General features: G+C 64.1%; 1 protein-coding gene across 1 annotated transcript in view; it reads right to left on the bottom strand.

Moving 5' to 3' along the window:
* Window positions 1-94: 94 nt before the first annotated feature.
* The window catches only part of ETH_00036750 (uncharacterized protein), a gene marked incomplete at both ends in the record, with an annotated part of 1,731 nt that continues 1,188 nt past the window's right edge, over window positions 95-637 (bottom strand). The window contains one exon of the mRNA XM_013374611.1: window positions 95-631. Within this exon, the coding sequence (XP_013230065.1) occupies window positions 95-631 (537 nt within the window). The remainder of the gene's footprint in view (window positions 632-637) is intronic.

The raw sequence follows: 637 nt of genomic DNA, 5'->3' as shown, positions 1-637 counted from the left end.
GCAACAACACGAAGACAGCAGAACAGCGAGTAAAACGGCAGCAGCAGCAGCAGCAGAAAGTAGTAAAAGGCCTTAGGCTTTAGGGTTTTGTTCACTACAAGAGTTGGTCAAGGGGTATGCTCAGGCTCTTAGCAGCACTGACGATAAGCTCTATATCGGCCAGCAGCGTGAGCTTGGTGGAGGGGTGCAGCAGGTGGGACCCCCCGCCTGCGACCCCGCCTCCTGCTGCTGCAGCACGAGCAGCAGCAGCAGCAGCAGCGGCGGGCACCCTGCGAGCCTCCCGCGTCTTCTGCACGAGCCAGCCCGCGTCGTGCAGCCAGGCGAGTCCGTTTGCTGCTGCTGCTCCTGCGCGTTGCTGCTGCAGCAGCGAAGGCGCACAGACCGCCACCAAGCTGAGCCGCAGCAAGCTGCTCACGTGCTGCAGCACGGAGGGGCACTGCAGCACAAGGGGCTGCCGCTGCAGCAGCTCTGCCAAGGCCAGCCAGCGCACCAGCGTAAAGGTTTTGGGCAGCGCCTTAGGCAGGCAAGAGCCCCCTTGCAGCACCACGAATGCTCCCTCTGGGGCCTTGCGGGGTTTGCTGCCGCGGCTATGCTGCAGCAGGTGGCTGCTGCTGCCGAGTGCGTCCCGCAGCTTCCG

The sequence above is a fragment of the Eimeria tenella genome, genomic scaffold, assembly GCF_000499545.2.
Source record: "Eimeria tenella Houghton genomic scaffold, Eth_scaff2188, whole genome shotgun sequence".
NCBI classification, from domain to species: Eukaryota; Apicomplexa; class Conoidasida; order Eucoccidiorida; family Eimeriidae; genus Eimeria; species Eimeria tenella.
This window is presented reverse-complemented; position numbering and strand designations above follow the sequence as displayed.